Consider the following 24,609-nt stretch of genomic DNA (forward strand, 5'->3'; position numbering starts at 1 on the left):
ACTTGGTTATAGAGCAAACAGATTTCATCAGCGTAATGTTGTAAGGAAGGATGTCATGGCCCATTTAAGCCCTCCATGACAACCGGGCAAGGCTCCGTGGGGGGTCTTAAATAGATGAGAGATTAAGTTTCGCAGGATTCGAGTGGATTTGAACCTGATGTAGTAGTACATAATCTTACCACCTCTTCACACTGATCTATTATTGGGCCTATGCATTGAAACGACGAATCATTAGGAGGAAAAATCATTCATTTCCTACTTCACAGAACAGAGCAGCATCGAACCGGTGCTCTAAATTTGGGGTCGAGCCATAGGTTTACAGCCCCCACTATTACAGAACCAGCTGGAGGCCGAGAATCAATTTGAGCGTTTGCGCTATTGAGGAAGAAGTAACCAGTCCTTCATTTTCAAAAGATAAGCCAAATGGTTTACTATATCTACCTCTTTGGTGAAGGGTTATTGATTTCTTAGATTATAGATTAGGGTTCGGTTGAAAAGAGATGAATTTTTCATATGTCTCGTGGGGACCCTATTTAAGGAATAATTTTCTATTAATTTATAAGCTTCTTTACAGTCAATACACCAGCCAAAATGAAAACCTATTAACAAGAGAATTTCCTTCTATTAGGTACCGAAATAAAAAATGATCCCTTAGCCGCAAGGATGCTTGTGCGCAATATAATGTTTAGCAATCCATTGAACACACTCATAGCATCATAAACTCAACACCTCAATTGGAACGCCCAAACAGGCAATCAATCTCGAAATAATTATTTTAAAATTCTTCAAATCACCACCAGCTCGCCATTGATAAATTTCTGCTGTCCGAATAGTACATGATTCAAAATTGGGCCCCTCGTAGTTTCTCTATTTTCAAACTCGCGAATAATAAAAAACATTCAGTCTGTGTATGATAACTTTGACCACTCGCGTTCTCCATTAGAGGGAGGCGGTCACTAATTTAATTAAGCCCCCAACGTTTGCCCGAAGAGAAGTTGGAATGGCCATTATATGAGTTCCAAGATAACAGAGGTTCCGTATGTGTGACGTAAAACAAGCCGAGCGAACAACGTGTCTCAATTAAAGTTTAGTTAAATCAATTGTGTTCGGTAGGCAGCGTGTTTGGGTTGTAGCCAGAACTGAACGTGGACAGTAAGAAGTTCAGTTCTTCTACATTTCTCCGTGCTTGGTCGGATGTTGGCGTTTAGGTAACTAATCTAAACTATCAATCGTCAATATCCGGGAATGCTCTATTGGGGAAGCTTCCGCACTGAATGTAGAAAAATATGAATAAACGATGGACAGCTTGTGATAATGTAAATAGATACATGTGTATTATATACTTACCAAGTCGCATCTTCTCAATCATGTCTTCGTTGACAAAACCTCTAAGACTTTTAGCAAGTCCGTACCGAACAGCGCCAGCTTGACCAGAAGGACCTCCACCTTTAACGTTTGCCTCGACATCGACTTTGCCCAACATATCCGTGAATAGAAGTGGAAAGATTATCTGAAAATCAATAAAATATATTTATTAGTAAAAGGGGACCCAACCTTTGGATTGAATACTAAATCTTTATATAATCGTAAAGGGTTCCAAGTGCATTCGTGAAAAGGAAACGGATCAGTAGCAACAATCCAAATGTCTTAAAGCAATTTTGCCGATTATTACTGAAGCTACCATGTCACTTAGTTATTAAGTGCAAAATGCGGCATCACATAATGGTTGTGAAGATAAATTAGGAATTTGATAAAAATGATTCGCGGGAGTTGTCTGACTTGGTGACAATTTCGGACTCTCTTCATGGAGAATCATCATCATCAACGGTGCAACAACCGGTATCCGGTCTAGGCCTGCCTTAATAAGGAACTCCAGACATCCCGGTTTTGCGCCGAGGTCCACCAATTCGATATCCCTAAAAGCTGTCTGGCGTCCTGGCCTACGCCATCACTCCATCTTAGGCAGGGTCTGCCTCGTCTTCTTTTTCTACCATAGATATTGCCCTTATAGACTTTCCGGGCTGGATCATCCCCATCCATACGGATTAAGTGACCCGCCCACCGTAACCTATTGAGCCGGATTTTATCTACAACCGGACGGTCATGGTATCGCTCATAGATTTCGCTGTTATGTAGGCTACGGAATCGTCCATCCTCATGTAGGGGACCAAAACTTTTCGGTATTTAGGAATTATGCTGATCTTCGGGGACTATGTAACTGACATTCTTGGCGCCCTCTTCAAGAACATCACGTAGACAACAGGAGAAATAAGTGAATGAAATGAACTTTTCAATCCCAATTATTAGGTGTGCAAAATGGAAGTCGGAAAAATTCATCAAATTCAACACTCCGATATCATGGTGGAAGCACTGGTCGAACAACCAGGCCGCCCAACTCTGGTTCATATTGAGGGAAAATGAGTTCACAGCTTCGGCGATAGCTGACGATGCAACTTAATGCAGTCATCAGCGGGTTAGACTCCTCAGTCGCACAGCAACTAACGGACATTGGCGCCAACAGTTTGGTAGCATACCATCGGGCGCTTTGGTTTACCTGAAAAAGACAAATTAAAACAATTTCCAGCGTCAAAGAAACCCTCCTAATTACTTCGCAATATGACCTCATATAACCTCATAGACTTGGCCATATATGACTTTGGTTTTGATAAACTGCCTCCTGAGCTGCCATTCTTAGTATTATCAGATGACCTTGGGTTGGACAAATTATCCAAAATGACTGACGATATTCTTTCACGAATTGCCATAAACGACACTGTCATGTCAGCATCAGTCATTCATCCCAGGAGCAACTCATCATCCGAATTGACAGTCAGGTACACCAAGGTGGACTATCTTGTACACAGTCAAATCAGGAAAGCAACAGTCTCTGCCCACAATATAGGTTGTGTTACAGCGAAGGATTTCCTCAATGGACGCTGAGCCTCGAGTTCATTTATTTCATAAAACAACCAATCAAGTTTATGTCATCCATCAAAACTACCTTTTCAATCAATTGCGCGGATCTTCTCCGCGAATTCATCCAGATCACGAAACCATCAGCAAATGTTTCAACAGCGCATCGGAAACACGACTGTGCTCACCAGATATTAGCTAAAGGTCATCCCATTATTGCTAAATGCAGGAAACTTGCTGATATCTCACTAATCACAGTCATTATTTGTCATGCATACAGTAAGTTGTGCTATTTTCTGTTGAGTTTAAGGGGGGCCCCCATACATGCAGGGTATTAAATAAAAGGGCTCGACTAGTACTTTCGGAAGCTGATCTTTTTTCTGATATTGGGTGAAACATAGGAGATTGAGGGCCCAAAATGTATGTCCTGAAAAGTGTAATAGGTTTCGTTCTCAGAACTCATCTAAGGAAACAGTAGATTAACTACGCCATAGAAGAAATCCTATGTGCCGCTGCCAGCGAAAGTACGAGCAATTCACAGTATACGAGAACCTGAAACCGCTTGAAACCCCGGACGAATTTTGGATAATTTCTCTGATTGTCCGCAGATGCATCAGACTAACTAACCAGGAACGTGGCAACCGATACGTCTGCACTCTCAAAGGCTGAGCGCTGGTACAGAACAGAAACCGGAAGCTGGACGCTTCAGGTATGAAAGGTTTTGTATATTTCTTTTATAAAGACATTTGAGTGTGAATTTGTCCACTAGTACGTAACACGTAATAGGCGTATATATTATGTGAGAATATTCACTTTCGGGTGATGTTGACATTCAAAATCTTGAATTTCCAAAGAAGTGACAACTTCGACCTATTATAACTTTGTTAGTAATAGTTGGTAGGATGAAGCTCTATATTATAGCCTACATTGCTGCAAAATTTCGTGGTGCTAGGATGGGTTTAAGGCGGGTTCTGAAGTCAATTACTGAAAATTATAGTAATATACTATTATTAACTTTATTTGAAGGGATATCGGCATGGAGGGTATTCCGGAGGCTAGGCACAATATTTTGGCAGCCTCTTGATTTTTTTCAGATTTTTCGCTTGGGCAGTTTCTGAGAATGGCTTCCTTAAATAAATCATCACTTTCGACCCCCCGAACTCCCCATCTTTCCAACAAAACTAGGACCAGCTTTGGAAAGTACTAACCGAGACCTTTTATTTGATACTCTACATGACTATATTTGAATGTGAAAAAAAAATTTACACCCCCCTTTTGCATGTATGGGGACCTCCCCTCAAATTCGACGTAAAAGGGTGTAACTCACTGTATGCGTGAGCGATCACAGTTCCCACCTTTCCACCAAATTTTGTGTCAATTGCCACTACAGTCTCAGAGACAAATATGTGTCACGGACAGACAGACAGAGAGAAAACCGATTTTAATAAGGTTTTGTTTGAAAAAAAAACCTTAAAAAGTAGCGTTCCTACTACAATTAGTTTATTATTTTGCATATGCATCTATCCTTACTTACTTTTGACTTACTTTCTTCCTCAGTAGATATAAAAGGCTTTCCCTAAGCCAGCAAAATTGGCAAGACACAAATAAGCGGCCTTCGAACTATAAGACATCAGAAGAATGACTACCCCTAGCAGGTTGTTTAGGAGGGAAGTTATCTACCAGTGGCAAATGCCAAAACTCGTTGACTAGAGAAAGCAGCACACCGAACAGATAGGAGAGGATCTGCTGTCACATGTTGTGTGTCTGTGATGAGCCGTATACGTTATTGTGAAAAAGTTCCCAGTCAAACAAGGATTTATTAGCGTTTAAATTCAAGTCATTATATTTAATTATATATCCAACGATCCATTCGCATACGCTAGATATCCCTGCTTTTTAGGAAATACAAATCTTCAGATAATACATGTCGAAATTCCAGAGTAATCTAATGTTGATTTCGGGGCTCTGACTATGATCACAAATTCAATCCACATCCCCAACATACACGTAATCATGTGAAACTCCCTGGACTTTCATGCACTCAACAAGTGCGAACTTTCACGTCATTGGTTACTACATCACAATTCGAATTATGAATAAAGATGACCATTTCCTTGAAATTATTTGTAAAACTGTTTTGCTTTAGTCACAGCCAAGAAAGACAAGACATCAAATCAAGAAATTCCCCTTTCAATGCATTCTCGGTCAAAATCAACAAATCGCACTTAGTCTGACGTTAAATTGTTCCGCTCCACAGCATCGCAGTAACATTGGTAATAAAATGATTATCACAGATTGTGAGTTAAATAACGCGAGCGCTTGTTGCATATTTCGCTGCAATTGAACTTGTTACCTTGAAGCCATTCAAAACATCTTTGACTATTGCAGTTTTCATATGTTGGCTGGCCTATTTTGTTAGATATGTTATAATAGTATGAAACATTAATATTTTATCTTATCCATATATGATATATGAATATAGGTAGACACGATTGGGGACTTATAAAGATATCTGCGTCTGGAAATGGAGAAAGGAGCAATATTCAGGTTGAATGTGATTAAATGGATTGAAGATTCACGTTTGACCGTTTTCATTATGGACCCGTAAACTGTACCCTCTGAAAGCTTACATTGGACGATGAACGCAGTGCAATAAACTAGTATCGATTACTTACTACGGTGGGTAATGTCTGTAGTATCACAAAAGTGATATCACCTTAAAGTGTAATGTTACGTTACTATCATCAAGTGCGATCCAGACATCACTTAATATCACCAAATCAACAAAGTGAAGATGATATTACACTTGTGATAAGTAATGCTTTGAAATGTCCGTCCCGAAGTACAAAACATCACCAAGCATCATCGTCCTTCGTAGTGCAAGTGGCGGCAGTTGTCGAATGCTGAGCCGATGCGGACTATCGCTTGCGAATCTGTTAAATGATATGATTCCTTGTTGTTTTGCCTGGCTTTGACGTGGAAAAATGAAGATGAACGATGCTCGTTTATTCTCCATTCATATCACCTTGGCGCGACTGTACATTTTACGCTATGAATGTGATAATACCGGCTGCTGAGTGTAATATGTGATATTAGTGAGAGAAAAGTGATGTGATATTATATTACCCATTGACGTGACGTTTAAAAGCTAACCTAATAGTTTGTATATCACTCGATTTCCAATTAATCAAACTGTTACGCACTCAAACTGGAAATCTCGACGACATCAGGTATGGTCGATTCTTCGGTAGCAGGTAGCCAATCTCTCAAGATAAAAAATACTATATTGCAATTTCAACAGCTAAATACCGAAAACAAAGATTAGAAGGTGTAGTATTCACCAACAATAACCATAAGGAGACAAAGACGTGATCAAAGAATAGTATAAGTCCCAGGGCGAAACGTGGATTAAAATGGAATAAAATCTAGGGAATGCCTACTGAACTAACACTAACAGCTCCACTACCAAACCCTGCTCCTCCTCCTCCACATAGTGATCGCTGGGAGTTCTTTCTTAACGAAAATAGCAGACAGAGAAAGATGAAGACGAATCTCTTCGCGTCTAAAAACGGGGTAAATTCTAACAATTGATTTTCCAGTTTGGAGGCGGAGTAGGACCGACAACCCCACCCGAAAAACCAAAATTGTGAAGCCTCGAATTTGTTCATAGAACATGTGCTCGCTATACTGAAAAGCAGCTGCCAAGCAACTAGCCGATACCTTGTCCCAATGTAAGGCTGAAGTAACGGCGTTAAAAGGAATGTACTGGACAGGGATTGGTTTTCCGGAAAAAAGCCAGTACACCATATATTATAGTGGTCATCTATTGGGAGGGAGAAATGATGAAGCAATAAATCATATGCTCGGAGTAGGTTTCTTAGTCAGCTAAAAAATAAAACTTGTTTTTATTGACTTTGGAAACATGAACGAATGGCACTCTGTGTTTGCGAGGGTGAGAAAGATAGCAGACTGCGGATTATACAGATGGGGCCACAACACCCACTAGAATCCACGCAAATCATCAGGTAAGAATGAACATTGACGCCATCCACAACAAAGCCCTACGTTACACCTATAAGGAAGAAATGAATGCCGCAATATCCACCGTTAACAAATGTCCTGAAGATCAAGCATCAGCAAATTAACCACCTGAAGACCGTTATCAAAGTCGGAACAACTGGTTCGGCGATGAATGTATTCTCGCAATGGAAAGGAAGAACGCTATTTGTAAACCTAATCAGTTGATTTCCTTTCTTACTTTAGCAAGCTTAGGACTGTCAATCTAGTATGTTAAAATTGTATAACGTTAGGATTGGCATATTTAAAAATCAAATGACAATTTACACCATATAGGATGAAATTAAATTGAACAAATTCCAAAACCAGAAGTAAAAGGATACGCCCACTAAAGTCGACAAACAGAGTGAATAGTGAAACTAAAGTAAGTAAGCATTTTTCGGATGCAATTAAACCCGCTTTCTTACCATTAATCCTACCATTATATGCCATATTACGCAAATGCCAATAGAAGTAAACAGAACCAAATTACGAATAGAGTACACATATGCACAATAAACAAGAATGAAGAGAGAGAGAGAGTGAAGTGCGATAGATAAGGTCCTCATAACTTTTGAGCAGCATATATCATAAAAGACAAACATTGTGTTAATCTCAACTGCCTTTGCTAACCCGACATTTGGTCTAGCGCCAGCAACATACACACATCACACACATTACGGATCAATTTCACTTAAAGCAAAAAATCTGCATCCACATATTCACTAGCAGCCGTAATAATTTTTCAGCTCAACAGCAATGTAAAGCCAACCCAAAGCAGCCAAGAGAACAAGCAACCACCACAAAAGTAGATTTAAAAGCGATGCTCAGCGCCGGCATCAGCTCGGAACTTGACAACTGCCGACGCCACGTGCTATGAAGAGCGGTGATGTTTTATAATTTGACATTACATTGCAAAACATTACTTTTCTGAGAAGTAATATCATCATCACTTTTGTAATGCGATGATATTAGGTGATATAATAATGGAAGGTAATGTGCTAATATTAGATGATGCGGTAATGCAAGTTATTTCGCTGATGTTAGATGATGCGTTAACGCAAGGTAATGTGCTGATGTTAGATGATGCGGTTATGCAAGGTATTGCGCTGATGTTGGGTGATGCAGCAATACTAGGTAGTACGTTGGCGTTAGGTGATGCGATAATGCTAGGTAATGCGATGATGATAGGTGTTTTTATAATGTTTGGGGATGTTTTGATCGTGCTCGTTGGTGGTAATATGATATTACACTTTAAAGTGATATCACTTTTGTAATATTACATATATCACCTATCCATCTCTGCTGTTCAATAACCAAAATATCGGCGAGATGGAGTTCCCGCTGACTGAAGACGGCGGTCTAATGCTGCCATCACCAAGCATGAAGGAAACAGTCCGTACAATCAATTGGCTTAAAAATCATAAGTCGCCAGAAGCCGATGGAATTACAGTCAAACTGGTTAAATATGGAGGCGATCAACATAACAAGACGATTCGTTATCGATAACGTTCTAAGCCAAAGGGAGGACTTATCATGCATATTTTTTAACCTGGTTCTGGAAAAGGTGGTCCGCGATGCTGATGTAAATGCGAGAGGCACCATTTTCTTCAAGCCCACCCAACTACTGGCCAATAATGACGATATTGATATTATGAGAAGAACAAACCGAGATGTAGAATCTACCTTCACCTAGATCGAGCAAACGGTGCCAGATCTTGGGCTGCACCGAATGCACACAAATGCACACAATGATCGTGTCAGCCTTCATGTATTTCTCGGAGGCTTAGGTTTTTAGCAAGAAAACTTGCGGACTCTTAGTCCCATTCGAGAGGAGCATCCTTCGAAGCATTTTGGATGATTCTGTTGCCTATCTAACGACGAAATTTTTGAGCGATATCATGATCGTCTGGTTGTGGTTAAAATGCGGCTGAATAGGTTGCGGTGGGCGAGTCACTTAATCTCTATGGATGAAGATGATCCAACCCGGAAAGTTTTTGATAGAGAAAGAAGGAAGCATGGCAAACCATTCCTCAGATGAAGTAGGCCAGAACCCCAGACAGCTTTTAAAGATATAGAGCTGCTTGACCTTAGCGCAAAACCAAAATGTCTGGAGTTCCTTAATAAGGCAGGCCTAAACCGAATATCGGCTGCTGCACCATTGATGATGATGAAACAGAGTAAACTCAAATTCAATACTGTCCTTAGAAGGAAGAGGAAGCAAAAACCTTAACGTTAAAACTATTAATATACTATTGGGCGTTAGTCGACATAGTCCTAGAACCAGGGAATCGAAATACATTTCGCGCTCCGCAAGGGACACGTTGAAAAAGCCTGCGTTACGTGTATTATAAGAGGCGGCAAGTGATGTCGGTAGAGGCGGAGTCCATCAGACTCGTAGGAAGTTGGAAAAATATACATAAATTGACATAGGTTCTACGTTGTTATGCGTAGAAGAACTTAAGAGAGCTAAAGCGGGAGGGTTAGGATTCACGGGTAAAGTTTTTTTTGTTGAAGAAGAAAGAATGAGTGGATTTACATTGCTCCTTTTCTAGAAAGGGAGGGTGACTAAATCACTAAGCATAGAGAATAGAATAGAGTTAAGGAGGGTTAAAAGAAGTAAAAATTAGAGAAGGGGCGTAGTATAAAATTCAATAATTTTGCAGCCCGATCGGTGACTTCGAGGCAGTAGGTATCGAAGCGGAGCTTATTGTCAAAAGTGACTCCAAGGTTTTGAGTGTAGTTCTGATTGATATGGAGTACCCGTCAAATGAGGATTTGAGCTGCGATTTGCGAGGAACGCAGAAACGTGAAAATGTCTACGTACCCAAAAGGTGAAAGGGCAGTTCCGTCTCGATTGTCAAGGCCAAAGGACTGCGCGCGTCGAAAGACAGAAATGAGTCTGCCGGAGATACCGCAAATAGTGCTACTTCCAGAAAACTATTCGCCGCAAGTAGTGAGGATGTTCCGTGAAATCCGCATAGTGGCTTATCGAATTTTTCACGGTATTTGCCGAGAGTGTAAGCAGACAATTAAATTTTTGGAGAGTTCAAATCGAGGCCTAGGATTTAAACTTGTTCTGACGTGCCGCTGCGCTCGCCGCGAAATAAATTCAGACCCACTTATAAACAGTGACTACGAAGTAAATCGTAGAATAGTGTTTGTTATGCGCATGCCAGGTATTGACATGGAAGGATTAAATTTATTTTGCGGTTTAATGGATTTGTGAAAATCACACAGAAGAGTGCATGAGAAATCACGAGGGTTCCGCAGGCAAGATGGAAGTTACTTCTATCACTGGAATGTTCTCACCCCCTGAAGAGAAGTTCGATGTGAAATATGGCAGTTTCCTCGGAGACGGTGACTCAAAAACTTTTAAGGCCATATTAGACGTAAACTCATAGGACGAAAAAGTTCCAGTTGTAAAAAGTGAGTGCATTAGCCACGTGGCAAAGAGGATGGGTACTCGGCTCTGAAATGCCAAAAACCAACAGAATCTTGGTGGCAGGAGTAAATTAACGGATGCGCGTATTGAAAAATTATCTACATATTTTGCACTCGCAATCAGAAAAAATATTAATAATGTAGAAGAAATGAAAAAAGTAATCTTGGTCACTTACTACCATCGGTGTTCAACCGACGAAAACCCGCGGTATGAATATAGCCCTATTGGAGCCAACAGCTGGTGTAGGTGGAAAAAAGCCGAAGTTGTAGGAGCCAATAAATAGCTACTGCAGCACCCTCCAGCACTGCACAGCACCGCAAAATGCAAACGAGAGCTTCAGTTTAATCGTTTGGCGTCTTGTCGCCAAGCACCTGCCTTGGGGCCTCAAAATAGTTGAGCTAGCAGCCTTTGTGGCTGCTGGAATGTTCAACGAAGGCTATTCATCTATCTTAAAAGTTATGGATAATTAGCAGTTCTAAATTGGGTCAACGTGGAAAAACTACCCTGAAAAAAGAGACCAGGAGCGAAAACAGCGGCAGGAGCAGCACAGCCTTTCTGCAACTAAAGAGGCTGGAATTGCTAGGAAAAAATTCTTGATGGCGTTTATCTCAAAACATTTTGGAAATCGGTGTACAGGATATCGCGAAAACTTTTCAACCGATCCACTAGAAACTTTTTACACATCTAAGCAATACCATTGGCTTCTATATATCATTAATTGTTTTTTGATAAATTCGAAAAGAATTTTTAATTAACCTACAATCATGCAATATTATATATATTGTCTTCAAGTTTGTATAGTTTCATAAGTGTGAAATATCAATTTTCTATTAAAAAAAAATCTCAAAAATAAGCCCTTTATTTCGTCTAATTGTATATCTCCCATGAAGGATTTATTTATGAGGATGCACATATGATCTATTTTCTGATCACGATGGAAATCTCCCAACTAAAGTTAATTAGATAAGCCGCATAATTTCTGAGAGATCTGCGTGGCTCCAGGTCCTGACGAAGTGGATCTGGATCCATCCTAGATAGCCTATAAAAGGAAGACATGGCAGACCCTACCTCAAATGCAGCGACTCCGTACGCCAGGACGCCAGACAATTGGATATCGAGTTGGTGGCCTTCGGCGCAAAACCGGGTTATCTTACAAAGCTAGACCGGATACCGGTTATTGCGCCAATGATGATGATGATTTGTTAAAATTATTTGTGAATGCCATCAAGATTAACAATGTAAAAACTATTTAATACTTAGATGTATTGCGGTCGTTCGAACGACAGTCATAGGCTTCAGTTCCCAGGAGTACAATGAATATTATACGTTTTTACGTAGAAAACAATCTGAAGCCGGAAAAGTAATCATTCCCCGAACATTTATCAGAGAACCGATAACTTGTTAGTTTTAAGATGTGAACTTATCAACTGAGTAGATTGTGACAGTCCCACTGAGGTTTCAGTTAAATTTTGTCATAGTCAAGTACGTCATGCTTAAAGCAAACAAGAGGATTATGAATGAACCCAATAAAAGTTTAAAATATACCTTCCTTACTAAACTGCAGACTTGTCTTCTCTAATTTATTGCATAAATATTTACAGTGCTTGGAATTTTTAAATGAAATATAATAAGCATTTGAATTTAAATTTTTATCATAAAAATCATAAGATTTTTTTAAATATTCCCAGATAATGGAAAATATATGAACCTTAAGCGATATCTTTTGTGCTGCAATAGAACTGCGCAAAATATTAAAATTAAATAGATACCGGAAAGAATACAAAAAAAAATAATAGCCAGTTCAGAATATACATGTTGCCTGCATAATGGACCTAAGACTTTCTAAATCTTTTTCTTCGGAAAATTCAAATCTTTCGACTCTAGTTGAATATGTATGATTGCATCATAAACTTAAGCTGTGCAAACTTTCATAATGCTTGGCGCTTAGAGCAATTATAACAAATATTTCCCGCTATGTATGGCAGCGTGCGACCGAATCTTAAAAGAATTAAAAAGAAGTTGGACAAGCTGTTAAAATGTTCACGCAGACAGTGGTATTATATCTGAATTAGACAAAAAAGTTTAATGCACTCCTATAAATTCAGGAGGGGAAATCAAGGATACTTTTTTACTATAAAAAAGTTCTCAAGCCTTTTACGTAACTGAAATAGAAATTTAATTGTAAAGCGCATGAGATACTTATAGTATCTTAAGCTGAAATATTATAGATAGTAATTTGTACATTTCTCGGTTTACACACAACTCCGCGGTGTTATTATTATTATTCTGTTAAGGGAAAGTCGCACCGCGTCCTTGAAGAACTATTGTGCCCCTTTTACTGGTTATGGTGTACCTATTGATCATAGTATCTCAAGCAGGCCTGTAACCATTAGGAACTTTAGTATGTTCCCCATTTCCAGATGTTTCAGCTTTGCATCTGGTATTAAGTGTTCTCCCAGATGTCTCGACCTACTTTGCACAAGTGCCGGACACTGTCCCAGGACGTCCTCGTCCTCCTCGTCACAAAACCTGCAGGCAGTGTCCGTAGATATCCCTAGCTTCCCTAGGTGATAGTTCAGCCCAATATAGTTCCCTCAACCGTTTCTCTTCATTTCTTATATTCATAGCCATGAAACCGTTTCCGATTCCTCAGAAGGGTTCTGAACCGTGTAAAGGCATCCCTGTTCCCTTCTTGGCTAGTTCATCCGATGCCTCATTGCCTTCCAACCTGCTATCCAGACCTTGTTGAACGAGCCGAGTGTATTCAGTCTCTCAAGGCATTCCCATACCAGTTTAGAGTTCACCTGGTTGGACCTAAGTGCCTTGATCGCTGCTTGGCTATCGCCCTATAGTTCCTTTGCAGTAATTCCGGATACCGCCTAGAAAGGATATCAATCTTCCTTCGATTTAGGCAGCTCCCCGCCTCACTCATACTACCGGCCATCCTGAATATTGATCTCCTTGCCTGCATCTGTATGTGCAGATGGAGAGGGGTTAATCCCAAAAGGACCTCCAGGGATACCGTTGGGCATGTCCTCATTGCCACACTGATACACACGCAAGCCAGCCTTTGGAGCTTATGTAATTCCCTGGCTTGTGTGCTGAGTTGGGTTCTTTCTGCTCAGATTACCGCTCCATAGGTAATCATTGGCCTTACTATTGCAGTATATATCCAAAGTAGTATCTTCGGGCTGCAACCCCATTTTTTCCTGCTATGGATGTGCAAGTCATCAAAGCCCTCGTGGCTTTCCGGCAAGTGTTTCCAGCCGTGTTATTTACATAGCATGCTGGTCCCAAGGCCAGATAAAGGAAGAGACTTTTAGGCAACGTACTTTGTACTAACCTAAATTATCTCTTTAGGTGACAGGTCCCGCGAAAATCGACCAAGCATCCAAAATGATCGTAGGCCTTGAAAAACTGCTAGGGCGTTCACCTCAGTCGACGCGGCAAAACGGGCCCCGGTACTGTCGAGAAATGGGTAAGGGTTTTTGACGCATGGACGCCGTCAGCAATAAGTAGATTAGTCCGAGCAAAACAAATACATGTTTGCACGTTAAATGTTGGCATTCTCAATAGAAAGACCGAGAAACTCGCAAAAGCCCTTCGAAAAAGGCGGCAAAAACGGTTATAGACTTCTCCATTTCGGTCGCTCACACACTCAATATGGTGTTGGCATTGCCATCTCAGAGGGTTTCCGTCATACCATTAAAGAAGTCGAACGATTTTATGACCGCCTGATGAAGCTTACCATAATATCAGCTGATCGCACACACAGGGCGACCTGATGCCGAGAAAGATGGCTCAATGCAAAAACCTGTAACGTGCCTGCTGATGACTATGTCATCATTGTAGGTGACCTTAATAATTACGTGGGTGAAAAGGCAGACGGCAACAAATTCCATGGAATGAGGGAGGCGAGCGAATAGTCAATTTCGCGGGCACCCATGATCTTGTACTTGCGAATATACTTTATAGTGGAAACAGTAAAGTGCATACATGCTCAGAGACATTTACCACCGTCACAGACTGCAAAGCTGTTCCCTATGAGGCCATCGCACTTTAAAATCGGTTGATGATCGCCGTCTTGGTTAAATGGTGACGATTTCGTGAGAAGAAAGATGAACTGATATCACTTACGCGCTTACCAATTATTACGAATTTGAAGTAATCGTGGAACCGAGTTAAAGATACGATCCATTAAGCGGTCTATGTAACGGGGTCAACAAGCTTGGTAAGCAGTTCATCAACCCAAGTACTTGACTTTGGAATGATGATGGTCAAATGTGGGTCCCTGAAGAGAAATGCCTCAACCACAAATTTCTCAATGATAAAACGCTCGCCAATTGGCAAATTTACAAGAATACCAATGGGGAGGCAAGAAAGCAAAGAAAGTGATCTCTGTTACCCCCGCGGTTGGGGGAACTCTAGATTGCGATGTTCAAATTACCTTCCGATCCGGCTGTCCCACACCATGCAGATTTTTCAATACATTCTTGAGAACCGGATTCGCAAAATCGTTCAAATAACCGCGAGGCAAGCTAGGTTTGTCAGGTATTGCGGAACTTCTGACGCGAAACACGCTGCGCGATTACTCATGGAGAAATATCGTGAGAATCATCACCCTCTTTACATTGCATTTCTGGATCTGGGGACTGGGTGACTGGATGCCACGCGAACTCATCTGGTATGCTCTACGATAACACCTACGGTCAAACGAACTCGTACGCTGGGTTACATTGCTATACCAAGCTCCGAAAAGTAAAATGAGAAGTGTGGCGGGTATGTCAAAACTGGGGGCACAATAGTTCTTCAAGGACGCGGTGCGACTTTCCCTTAACAAAATGTCAAAACTGCTTCGTGCTTCTGCCGATGTTCATCAAGGAAGCGCCCTCTTACCAACTTTCTTGTTTTTGTTGTCACACGGCATATTTAACGCCGCCTAGCCTATGATGTTTTTCTAGTGACTAATAGCAGAAAAAAATCTCACGCAACTTGTCGAAAAATGGGCAAATCGACTCCAATAATACTACTCTGAACATCAACAACTATCAAACCAATCAAGAACATCTCATTCCAGATTAACAAACCAACCATTACAAATACCAGTGATGTCATATACCAAGGAATCAGAATGAACTCTAAACGATACAATGTTCCCCAAATGACGAAAACTTTTCTTAAAGCTAGAAGATGGAGTCTACGACCTCGCCCCATTATTTTTTACCCAAACCCTCCTCCCAACAATATCAAACTTATGTGCTATAAACAGCACATAAGATCCATTATCGCCTACGGCCTTATTTTTTGGTACGACTTATCACCAATGCAGATGCAGCACTGTGCTATAAAGAAAGATGCTTCCTACGACTGCCTGACGGAATATTTTTAAATGAAGACCGTTCAAAACTCATTTTGAATACCATCCTCTACAACATCTGCGAAATCACTCGTACCGCTGCTTTCCCCGTCAACCAGGCCATACAATTCCTTTCAAAGTGCAAGAACCACCCGAACCCTTTAATTAACAGAATTATCAATCTCAACTGCGTTCAGGAAAATCTCCTCACAGTCAATAAATTCCCCCAGATTATCCTTTACCTTCTAGATCGCAACAACGCGCTCAACGTGCTCCTCACCGGCTCATATTCCCCTTCACAATACGTTAAGCCCAACCACCCCAATATACATAACTAACACCATCTCCCTCTTTCTATCTCTCCTTTAACTCCCGCCCACTGTCTTCCTGCCTCATTATCCGCTGCCCATCATCGAAGATTCGTTGTAGGAGGTGTTAAGCAGGGCCTTTTCTGTGATCGATCTCCGCAAGGCCATTTACAAGGTCCCGATCGGAGAATGAGGGGGCCTTCCAATGATCGCAATCCACTACTTGCGGGACCGACCGTTCGCGTGGTGCTACTTAGACAATATACTATATTTATGACTTCGGATGATCACGATCAACACATTCTATATCAGCGATACCTTCTTTCCACCCTGTTTCTCTCGAAATTATGTATCAACTCGAACAAATGCGTCCTGGGCAGGAACGAAGTGAAATATCTCGGCTCCTTATAAGGTATCAGAGGCCCTTGACGCAAAAAGTTTCCAAAGCCAAAGTCTCCGTCGCTAGCAGTGATTTTTTATTCAACTTCTTGATATAAAACCGTGTACTTATGACTGCAGTTAATTTCGCCGTTTCGTGTAGGGCCTCATTAATGTCCACTGACGAGCGGGAGATCTTGTTAAATCTTCCGTAGAAAATAAGAAGAAGAACAAGATTCAAGCGATTATATTTTTTTCACAGACCCTGAAATCAAACAATGATAGAAAATGAAAATGATGGGTAGCTAAGATTTCTCTCACTGCATAAGTTGCATCCTGGTCCAGATTTAAAATGTTGGTATAAAACCTTACAGTAGAACATTGAAAAATTTCTGAACTTGAAATGGAAAATTCTGAAATTGGCTTGGAAAAATCTGAAATCAGTTTGGAAAAAATTGAAATTGTTTGGAAAATTTGGAATTTGATTTGGAAAATTCTGAATTAGACTTGCAAAACATATATCTGGGTTCAAGAGCGAATGTCGCACAAGTACTCAAAGCCTGTTATCTGGCCTATCCACAAAAAAACAAGAGGTACAGAGATATAATATATTAATACTTCGTATGTACTATAAGATTTTAACAGGAAGAGTAGAAGATAATATCAGTGTGTTTGCTGACAAAACGTTTGGTGAGCTCCGACCTGGACTATTAACAATATCGGAATATCGGAGCGAAGTGAAATGGAAACTGATAGCGGATTAGGTAAATTGTAAGGTTTATTTGATAAGCAAGAAATTTCCGCTAGTAAATATTCGATGGAAGATGCGATTGAAGGTTCGAAACTTCAAAGCGGGCTCTATCTATTATTGAGATCCCCTGAAAATTTCAACGTCATAGTTCACCAATTTTAAAGCGATGACGTGTTGAGTAGATCTATTGTTTTTATCGTATCAGGCGTTTCTAAGGTCTGAACTGAGAATAGATCCCTGAGCTGCCCTTGATGTGACCTTCTTTTCGCGCTGTATTTTTTCGACCTCCTAGAGTATGGTTCGGTCTTTTAAATAGTCCCTCAATATCTCCAAAGGAACCTTGAATATGTCGTATCACCTTGCAGAGCTGAATGGGTTTCTTACATCTAGCGTCGCACTAGTCGAAAATAGTTGCGATTGCGTTCCTCAGCCGGTTCACCGCTTGGATCACTTCCTCAATCGCACTAATTTTTAAACGCCCTGCCCTAAAATCAAATTGTTCTGGAGAGAAATTTTCGGCAACACGTGTTGCGTCAGTCAGCATACTGGGGGCACGGTACACCGACGTTATTGTATTTGGGTTAGTTTGTCAGTACGAGCCTTGCAATCTTTCAGGGGACGAGAAAACCACCTAATGCTAAGCATAGATTGAATGCGCTGAGTAGCAGGTTTGGTCTATACTTGAATACAAATTTCCCTGGAAATACTATCCGGTCATGGTGCTTTTTTGTCGTCCTTTATCGACAAGACAAGCTTTGTTTACAACGAAGTGTGGGCATTACTCAGTACTCCCTCTCGAATTGACAGCGTCAGCTTGGATGAAGTGGAAATAGTGCCCGCACGGTTTTTCCTATTTCCACCATAGAAAATCGTGACCGATGGGCACCGAGTTTTCTGGTAACCCACTTTACCCTCTTAACAGAACTTCGGTAAATTTGCTGACACTAGGGACTCCACCTTAGGGTAAACGCTACAGTGAGTACAAAATAATGATTTTGTCAGTCCTCATGTACGAATATTCCTCGCAGAGATTTTTAGCCAGAAAAATGGCGAAGTTGTTTCCATGTTCGAGAAAAGAATCGCCCGAAGAAGGACGATTTGGAAGCCTATTTAACGATGTTGTATAAAATCACGCAAAATAGGCTGCCGTGGGTGGATCATCTAATTGACAATGATCCAGTCCGGAAAGTCTAAAAAATAAGATCTATTGTGAAAAAATAAGTCGTGAGAAAGCCACAAGTGGAAGTACGGTATAGGCCAAAACACCAGAACATTAGGTTGTTGTTTAGGATCTGCGGGATCCTAAGTCCCCATCCACATGATGGTGGACCGGACTAAATGAGGAGCAACTTACTCCCTCGTTTTATAGTCCATGGATCCCTAGTTTGGAGCGTAGCACCCCAAGCATTAAAAATTGAAAAAATCAAAAATGACTGACGGTTTCGTCCAGGGCAGAGGCAACTCATCAGACGCTGCCTCACCTCTGCCTTGGGAGCAGCGTGACCGAAAGTGTCAACAGGTGGAAAGACGCTCCCTTTTATCATCGCAAAAACTCGACAAGGTTGCGAGTTATATTGGACTTAAAACGCCAGTCGTTGTAGTCTAAGCTAGACTAAGGCTAAAGCTAGGTTGTTGTTTAGGATCTGCGGGATCCTAAGTCCCCATCCACATGATGGGCGAGTCTTTCCACCTGTTGGCACTTTCGGTCACGCTGCTCCCAAGGCAGAGGTGAAGCAGCGTCTGATGAGTTGCCTCTGCCCTGGACGAAACCGTCAGTCATTTTTGATTTTTTCAACCAGAACATTGTTAGGGATATCGAATTGATGAATTCCTGGAGTTGCAGGCAGACTTAGACCGAAAAGTGGTTTTTGCGCTATTGATGATGATGAAATGGAACAAGTGGTTTTACAGAAACACATGAATGAGAATACCTGAAGTGGCGTGCTTCTGATTTTCGACATTCTGCACTTGCTTTTATGATCTTTGCTTCAAATTTTGATTCTAGACTTTCTCTTTCAGAACATTAGAGGCTTGGCAGTTAAATGAGTCAAATATTTTCATTTATTTTTTTGCACTTCTGAAATTTATACTTTAAAGAATTAATTTTATCAGAAGAAATGGAGTAAACTAAAGTCAATATATGTGTTATTGTAATTGTAGAAAAAAGTAAATATTACTAGTTTTTATGATTGTAGAAAAAAGTACATAAAGCCGAGAAGAGTCTAAAATGATATTATATTTCTCTTATCAGGCGCAGGTTTTTCACTTTTTCGTTTAATTATGTATCTTGACGTGAAGGAGCTTATGAAGCTGTTTTAATCTTCAATAATAAAATGTATAGACTTCAAAATTTACCAGTTGATCCTGGTATTCACTGTGTTAATGCAATAAAAACTGCATATTCAGATACAGAGGGAGCCAGACAGACCAAGCCAAAAGAGTGGAAATGTAGTGGTAGCGGTAGTTTTTTAAATCATATAAGGAATAGTCTTGTAGAAATTAGTTTATTGATGTGAATCGTAAAGGTGCGTATATAACGAACTATTTTTTAGTGAAAACTATGAGTTGGGACCTCAAAGTTTTGGGTACGGAATGGCGTGTGTGTTTGTGAAAGAAATTTTGAGAAATGAAAGCCAGTTTCCTTGAAAATTTAATTTATTTATTGCAATTTTGTTTGATCTTCTTCTTCTTTCCCTTTCGCCTTTGTCTCCTTCAGAAGCGGGGTGGGTTCGTCTTGATCGGTTGCTCGGCTAAACGCAATCGCGAGGCTTTCAAATTGCCATCCAGCGTATCAAGCCTTTGCTGATTCGGCCGGCCTTTTGGTAGTTTCTTATCGACTTTGATTTTCACACCAATCTTGGCAAGTGAATTCTCTTTAGCAGGAATTAGGTGACCATACCATCGAAGACACCTCCCTCATAATTCTTCCACGTGTATTGCTGTAACCCCATATCGATCGCTGATACCGCCATTTCGAATATGTCGAATATGTCGTCTAACGCTACTGGTCCAACGGCCCACCTTCGTCTCCATTACCGCGTTCATTATCTTTTATAGTCAGTCAACACTCGGAACCATAGGGAACGACAGGGCGACGACTGGCACTGCAGTAAATTTTCGACTTGAAAATGTCGTTGATACTGATGATAGTGGAACACTGCTTCATGTGGGTATTGCAACCTCAGAGAGTTTCCGTGATGCCATTAAAGAAGTCGCGCGATTTGATGATCGGCTGATAAAGCTCATTATTATATCAGCTAATCGCACGATTCTTCAATGTATAGGCACCACACACAGGTCGACGCCGAGAAAGATGCCTTTTGGCAACTTATCGATACAAAGACTTGCAATGTGCCTGCTGATGCCTATAACGTCGTTGTGGGATATGAGAAAGGCTGTTGAGCACGTTATGAGAGTGGCGAGCGGATAGTCGATTTTGCGTACATTAGCGACTAGTACTTGTCAATACATGGTTTATTAAACGATTGTATCATCTTCCTATAGTGGGAACACTACAACCTAAATCGACTATATCCGACTTCGTGAAAAAAAAGAAGAAATATTCACAATTATGCGATTATGAGAACTGAACCAAGTTAAAAATGCGATTGACAAAGTGGTCTCTGCAACCATCGGAGTCATCAATTCTGATAAGCGAGATAAACTGAAATACTTAGATTTGGAATGATGATGTCCTGAGGTCTGTGAAAAAAAATGATAAATTTCTCCCTGATAAAACCCTGGCCAACTGACAAATTTACAAGAACGTCAACCAGTCCTTTACAAAGAGCTTTCCGATAAACTGAATATTCAATGGTCAAAAGTCGACACCACACACAGAATATCGACTACATCTGTTGCGTTAATGGTAAGAACGGTACTTTGCCAACCGATCGACGGGCCGCGACGGATAGATGGCACGAATATTTCGTGCCAATATATTCCACTTCCAAAAGCACTGGCGACATTTGGAGCAATCTCATCTGTCAGCGCGACCGAAGCCGAGGAAGCAATAGAACGACGACGTTATCGCATCAGAGCTTTGGAAAGCGAAGAGCTTGGACTCAATACTGTGGCTCAGTCAATTTTTCAATTGGGTTATTGGGGAAGATAGGACATTACCTGATTGGCAAGAAAGTACTATAGTTCCAATTTGCGAAAAGAAAGAAAGTCCAGCAGAATTTCAAATTGCCGTCCGATCCGGTTGCTATCCCATACCATGAAGATTTTTGAACGCATTCCTGACAACCGTATTTGTGGCATCGTTCAAATAAGCATGAATCAAGCCAGGTTCGTCAAAAACTGCGCGGTTACTCATGGAGAAACTGCATCAGGCAGCGAAATCTATTTCTATTCCCCGACTCCATTCATCCCGACGAAATTAATAAGACTGACTAGGCTGACCCTGACCAATGTGCGAGGCCAGATAAAAGCAGCAGGATCACTCTCAAGACCATTCGACATCAACAACGGGCTACGACGAGGGGGTGCCCTATCATGCGTCCTCTTTAACCTGGCCCTCGAGAAAGTGATCTGTGATGCTGAGGTAAATGCAAGAGGTACGATCTTCTTTGAGTCCCCCCAACTACTGGCCTATGCTGACGATATCGACATCATGGGAAGAATCACCCGAGACATACAAACTGCCTTCTTCCAGATCGAGCAGGCGGCAATCGGGGGGAGATCTTGGGCTGCACATCAATGAAGGCAAGCCAAAATATATGGTGGCAACGTCAGCACCGAAGACGAATCAACCAACAACATCAAACCGCACTGGTCAAACACGAAGAAGAATAAGAATAGGAGAATACAACTTTGAGATCGTTGACAATTTCTCCTATCTAGGGTCGAAAATCACAACCGATAACAGCTACGATGATGAAATCCGCGTACAGTTGTTGACTGCCAACAGAGTCTATTTCAGCTTACAAAGACTGTTCCGCTCGAAACGTCTCACCATAAGGTCAACGCTCTTACTGTAAAAGACTATGATCTAGCCAATCCTCATGTATTCCTCGGAAACTTGGGTTCTTAGCAAGAAGAATTGCGAACTCTTGGCCACGTTCAAGAGAGGAATCCTCTGAAGAATTTTTTTGGCCCCCTACATGAGGATGGACGATTCCGTAGCCTACACAATGACGAAATCTTTGAGCGGTACCATGACCGTCCGATTGTGGATAAAATCCGGCTCAATAGGTTACGGTGGGCGGGTCACTTAATCCGTATGGATGAGGATGATCCCACCCGGAAAGTCTATAAGGGCAATATCTATGGTAGAAAAAGAAGACGAGGCAGACCCTGCCTAAGATGGAGCGATGGCGTAGGACGCCAGACAGCTTTTAGGGATATCGAATTGGTGGACCTCGGCGCGAAACCGGGATGTCTGGAGTTCCTTATTAAAGCAGGCCTAGACCGGATACCGGTTGTTGCGCCGTTGATGATGATGATGATTCCATTCACACAATAGTTTTAATTGTAGGTTAAGGTTTTCCCTTCTCCTCTTTCTGAGGACAGTAAATAATTGGAGATCATTCCGTTTACTTTCAAATTTGGAAATACATAAAAGAATATTTTGAATTTTTAGCTTTATGCGAACGGATAAATGTGCAAAAAAAATTTTTCCTTACTAACAAAAACGCAAAACTTTTGATATCTGAAGTATTCAACTTCTGGATGTGCTGAATTGTTTTTGAAGATGGAGAAAGTTTTAAGGGAGTATTAACACTGCTTCAAATTTTGAGAAATCCTGTTACCAATTTCTTTGGAGCAGGAATTGACTGGAGATCACCATTTGTTGCAAAAATGATACTTGCTTATGCGCTTGACTGGCAAGAGCTTGACGAAAAGCATGTGAAATCGAGATCGCTTTATTTCAAATAGTCAGTTAAGGTTTTATGGTTAAAAATCGCATTCTACTTTTTAAATGTGTTTTTCTCGAAACTGCATGTTGAAAATCGGCTGCCACTATAGCCCAAAATCTATCCAACCAAATTCTTTGAAATTTTCATTTGCGATTCGTTCAGTAGTTTTTAAGGTTTTGTGTAAAACAAAACCTTATTAAAATCGATTCAATGTCTGTCTGTCTGTCTGTTTGTCTGTCTGTCACACGCATTTTTCTCCAAAACGGCTAAACCGATCTGAACGAAATTTGGTGGACAGATGGGAACTATGAAATCCCACGCATACAGTGAGTGGCATAAATTTAGGTGGAGTTTAAAGGGGGGCTCCCCATACATGCAAAGGGGGGATTCAAAAATTTTTTTCACCGGATATAGTTGTGTAGGGTATCAAATGAAAGGTCTCGATTTGTACTTTCCGAAACTAATATTAGTTTTGGCATAAATTGCAAAGTGCGTGAGTAACGAGTCAAAATGTACGCACTTGAAGTGAGACAGGACTCATTTTCGGAAACTACCCAATCTAAAAATCCGGAAAAAATCGGAGTGGTGCACCTAGATGAAATCTAGGCCTCAAAATATGTCCCATTCCGATATCTGCTCAAATAAACTTACTAATAGTATATTATCAACTTTTAGAAATTGACTGAAAAACCGCCTTTAAGTTACTCCAAAGTGTACTTGCACCGACATAGAGGACAGCCTCGTGCATACACATACCAAGTTTCATGAAAATCCAACTATTATTGGGAAAGTTATAGTAGTTCAAACTTATCAATTTCGTGCTAATTAACAGCATCCTAAGCCATACAAATAAGATGCTGACGTCATAATTAACGAGAATAATTGAAATTCGAGTAAAATATTAAAATTCCATTCAAGAAGAATCTAATTCTCCCTAGCCCTTTTTTATATTTGATGTTGGTTAAATTGTTGGCATTTGCTAATAATATTGAACTCAGAGTGTGAAGCGTATGAGGTTGACTATTTCAATACAGGGTTTTCCATCAAATGATTTATTTAAATTACTTTCTAAAAAATAGATGCCAATAGAATTTTTAACTATGTGACACGGAACTGTCAGGCTCATCGCTCCTCACATCTTCTTCTTTTTCTTCAGCCTTCAGTTCACAAGCGGGGTCGGCTCGTCGTGATCGGTTTCGTCATTTTATTTTATCAAATGCCTGATCAGGATGTAATCGTGAGACGTTCAAATCCCCATCCAGTGTATCATGCGACCATTGTTTTGGCCGGTTTTTTGGTTGCTTACTATTGACTTCGATGTTCTGACCAATACTGGTTGTTGAATTCTCGTTAGCGTGAATTACGTGACCACACCATCGAAAACGCCTCTCTTGCAGTTTTCCCACGATCAGTGCAAACCCATATCGAACGCGGATATTCTCATTTCAGACGTGATCAAAACGTGTCACGCCACCAGCGCAATGCAACATCTTCGTCCCCATTACCGCAAGACGCTGTTCATTGTCCTTTATAGTCAACAC

The 24,609-nt window shown here is 40.8% G+C and overlaps 1 protein-coding gene across 1 annotated transcript in view; it reads right to left on the reverse strand.

Moving 5' to 3' along the window:
- The window catches only part of LOC119658852 (28S ribosomal protein S9, mitochondrial), a 162,219-nt gene that overhangs the window by 6,915 nt on the left and 130,695 nt on the right, over window positions 1-24,609 (reverse strand). The window contains exon 7 of the mRNA XM_038066604.1: window positions 1,348-1,510. Within this exon, the coding sequence (XP_037922532.1) occupies window positions 1,348-1,510 (163 nt within the window). The remainder of the gene's footprint in view (window positions 1-1,347; window positions 1,511-24,609) is intronic.

The sequence above is a fragment of the Hermetia illucens genome, chromosome 6 (assembly GCF_905115235.1).
Source record: "Hermetia illucens chromosome 6, iHerIll2.2.curated.20191125, whole genome shotgun sequence".
In the NCBI taxonomy this organism is placed as follows: Eukaryota; Metazoa; Arthropoda; class Insecta; order Diptera; family Stratiomyidae; genus Hermetia; species Hermetia illucens.